This window comes from Tupaia chinensis, unplaced genomic scaffold, assembly GCF_000334495.1.
Source record: "Tupaia chinensis unplaced genomic scaffold, TupChi_1.0 Scaffold144308_1, whole genome shotgun sequence".
Taxonomy (NCBI): domain Eukaryota; kingdom Metazoa; phylum Chordata; class Mammalia; order Scandentia; family Tupaiidae; genus Tupaia; species Tupaia belangeri.
The window spans coordinates 18157-21168 of NW_006204166.1; the positions used below are offsets into that span (position 1 = coordinate 18157).

At 43.6% G+C, this 3012-nt stretch overlaps 1 protein-coding gene across 1 annotated transcript in view; it reads left to right on the forward strand.

The window, feature by feature from the left end:
* LOC102489080 (von Willebrand factor A domain-containing protein 5A-like) overlaps positions 1 to 1108 on the forward strand; it is a gene marked incomplete at its 5' end in the record, with an annotated part of 11949 nt that extends 10841 nt beyond the window's left edge. The window contains 2 exons of the mRNA XM_006166661.2: positions 389 to 515; positions 1014 to 1108. Coding sequence (XP_006166723.1) covers positions 389 to 515; positions 1014 to 1093 — 207 coding nt within the window. The remainder of the gene's footprint in view (positions 1 to 388; positions 516 to 1013) is intronic.
* Positions 1109 to 3012: the final 1904 nt, after the last annotated feature.

Here is a 3012-nt window from a genome sequence, read left to right on the forward strand (position 1 = left end):
TTTGTTTGTTTGTTTGTTTGCTTGTTTTTAATGAGGGTTCACATAAAAATCATAAACTCCCTCTATAAAATGCAAAATGGATGTATATGTGTCCTGCCATAGCTGAGTAGTTCTTGGTCAGCATGCTCTAGGGGTTTCTAGTACTCTCCTGGCAGTTAACTGGCCTTGAACCTTAAGACCCTCCGGCCCTCAAACTCAGTGTATTGTCACAGTGGGGTCTAAGACCTGGCATTATGCCTCGCACACAGCAGATGGTGGTCCAGAGAAACTGGGTGAGTCCATTCAGAAATTTGGGGGCTGGTAAGTGAGGAGGGAGTGAAGCTGTCTGCCTCCCTGAGGGTCTTCCTGCTCCAACTGGAGGCTTCAGGGAAGTCTCTCCTTGTCACAGTGTATGGATTCTTCAGACTGGGCCACTATCCTGGCCGTGCTCTGGCTGCATTCCAATGGCAAGGACTTCAGGTGTGAGTGGGAGCTTCTGGAAAGGAAGGCTGTGGCCTGGATTTGCACCCATGCAGGTAGGAGCAAAGTCCTGAGACCCATTTCCTTCCAGGCACTGAGCCTCCATGCCAGAGGAGGGTCACACGAGACAGTCCCATGGTCACCCCCTACATCCTGACTCAGACCTTTGGTGACCTCCCAACTGGTTCTTCCTTTGGCACGATGAGAGTGAAATCTTCAGTTGGGGTGGGAGATATGGATAAGGAAGGAAGGAGACGTGGAGGAGGACCGTGAACAGCAAGAGCAACACAGTGGAATTTATTCACCTCACTTTCTGCACCCAGCTGGGTCTGAGACTGGTCTTGGAGCATTTTCTTCTTGGATGTTTGTTATCCCACTGCAGCTGAGTTTCTAGAACAGTGGACATTAAGGGAAAGGCTGGGCACCTAGCAACATCAGGAGTCCCGAGGAAAGGTCTCAGGGGAGATGACAGAGAAGTTTAGGGGACACTGGGAGGAGAACGTTCCTTCTTGGTACAACACCTCGGCCCTCTGTCTGGTCTCTCCTCATCACAGGTGCTGCCATGCCTGGGCTCGTGAAAGCTGCTGATGCTTTCCTGAAGTCATCCATGGATCTGGCCATCTTTTCACTCTGAAGATCCCACCAGAAGAGAAGTTCCTTACCTTGCCTATGCCACTTCCTTTTCTGCCCTTCTGCTGAGATGGTTTTCCATGTTTTAGATCGTTCCTATCAGTTCCTTGTTAAAAAAATAATAAAGGATGCTTACCCCCCTTGCCTGTCTTGTTGTAGCTTCCCTTTGGGTGTAACTGTCCTTTCCCTGGCATGTCCCCGCAGACAAGTCACAGTAGCCCCAGAATCTGCCCCCTTTAATAGAGGAATCTAAAGCATCCCTATGCAGTAACGCTCCTCCCAGGCCTTCCAGAGTGACACCAGGAAGAACAAGGGACATAGACTCCAGGCCGAAGAATTGACGTTAAATTTAGATTTTTTAGGGATTTTTTGTGGGTGAGTTGTTTAAAAAGAATAAAGTTGGAGGCATCACATTACATGAATTGAAAATATATTACAAAGGCATAGTAACCAAAATAGCATGGTGGTAGCACAAAAACAGACACAGAGACTAATGGAGCAGAAAGGAGAATCTGGAAATAAGCCCAACACACAGTCAACTGATTTTCTGCCATGATCCCAAGGCAATCCAGTGGAGAAAAGACAGTCCTTCCAATGAATGGTAATATGAAAACTGGTTATCTACCTGCAGAACAATGAAACTAGACCTCTGTCCCTCACCATTTACAAAAATCTGCTCAGAGAGGATTAAAGGCTTAAATTTAAAGCCCCAAAACCATAAAAGAACTTGAGGAAAGTATTGGATCCTCAGAAAGCATGATGTATTTTTCTGTTTTTCTATGCAAAATTGAATCAACCCAATACAGGGCAAACACTAAGATATCGGAATAAGCAAAGATTTTGTAAGACTTCTAAAGCATGAGCAACATCACCAAAAATAGATAAATAGGATTACTTCAAGCTAAAAAAGTTTCTGGAAAGCAAAGGAAGTAACAAATAAAGAGAAAAACTACACAATACAAAAAAAATATGTGCAAGCTATGTGTATTGAGTTGTCAGAAAAGTCGTGATGTATTTTTCCTGTGCTTCTCTATGCAAAAATATATCATGACTTTTCCAATAACTTAAGTATATGATATGTATATATATGTGTGTGTGTATGTGTGTGTATGTGTGTATATATATATATAATATATATATTAGTTTTGCCACAGAGTGCATGCACTCACTAGAGAGAGACAGAGAGAGAAAGTAAGGAAATATCCCCCTCCCTCTGGGAGAATGACCTTGCCTCAATTTCTTCTAGTCTTCTCCGCATTTGGGCACATAAGCACAGAAGTCTGGCATGTTTTTGAAGCTGCTGGGTCTAAGACTCACAGCGTGCAGTTGGCCATGTGAGATCCAGTTACCTTAACCTCCATGCCATCTGACTGGTCATGAGCTATATTCTAGTAAGAGATTAATAACCAGGGTATATAAGTAACTGAGCTCATTATTTTTCCATTTTTCAATTGGTATGAAGTTGTAGGCTTTTGAAAAAATATATATTTAACATATACATACAATAAGATATTATTCAGCCTTATAAAAGGAGTAAATCTTGGAGCCAGTCAGTGGGGTGGTGATTAAGGCCACTGAGTCTCACATGGCCAACGATGCAGTTCAAGTGTTGGACCCAATGGCTTGACAAACATGCCAGATACATGTGCATATGTGCCCAATATCCCAAGAGGAGAATGGAGAGGAGGGATTGTAGTGTGGCTATGTCCTCTTGGGAGTGACTTCTCACCTTCCCTGTCTCTCACTTTCTACTCCCTCCCCACCCGCAGTGAGTGCATGCACACTATAACAAAACTTTAAAGGAATCCTGCCATCTGTGACAAGACAAGTGAAGTTCACAGATATGCCAAGTGAAATAAGCTGGACACAGAAATTGCATACTACATGAAACCACTTCCACGATCAACCTAAAATAAGAAACAC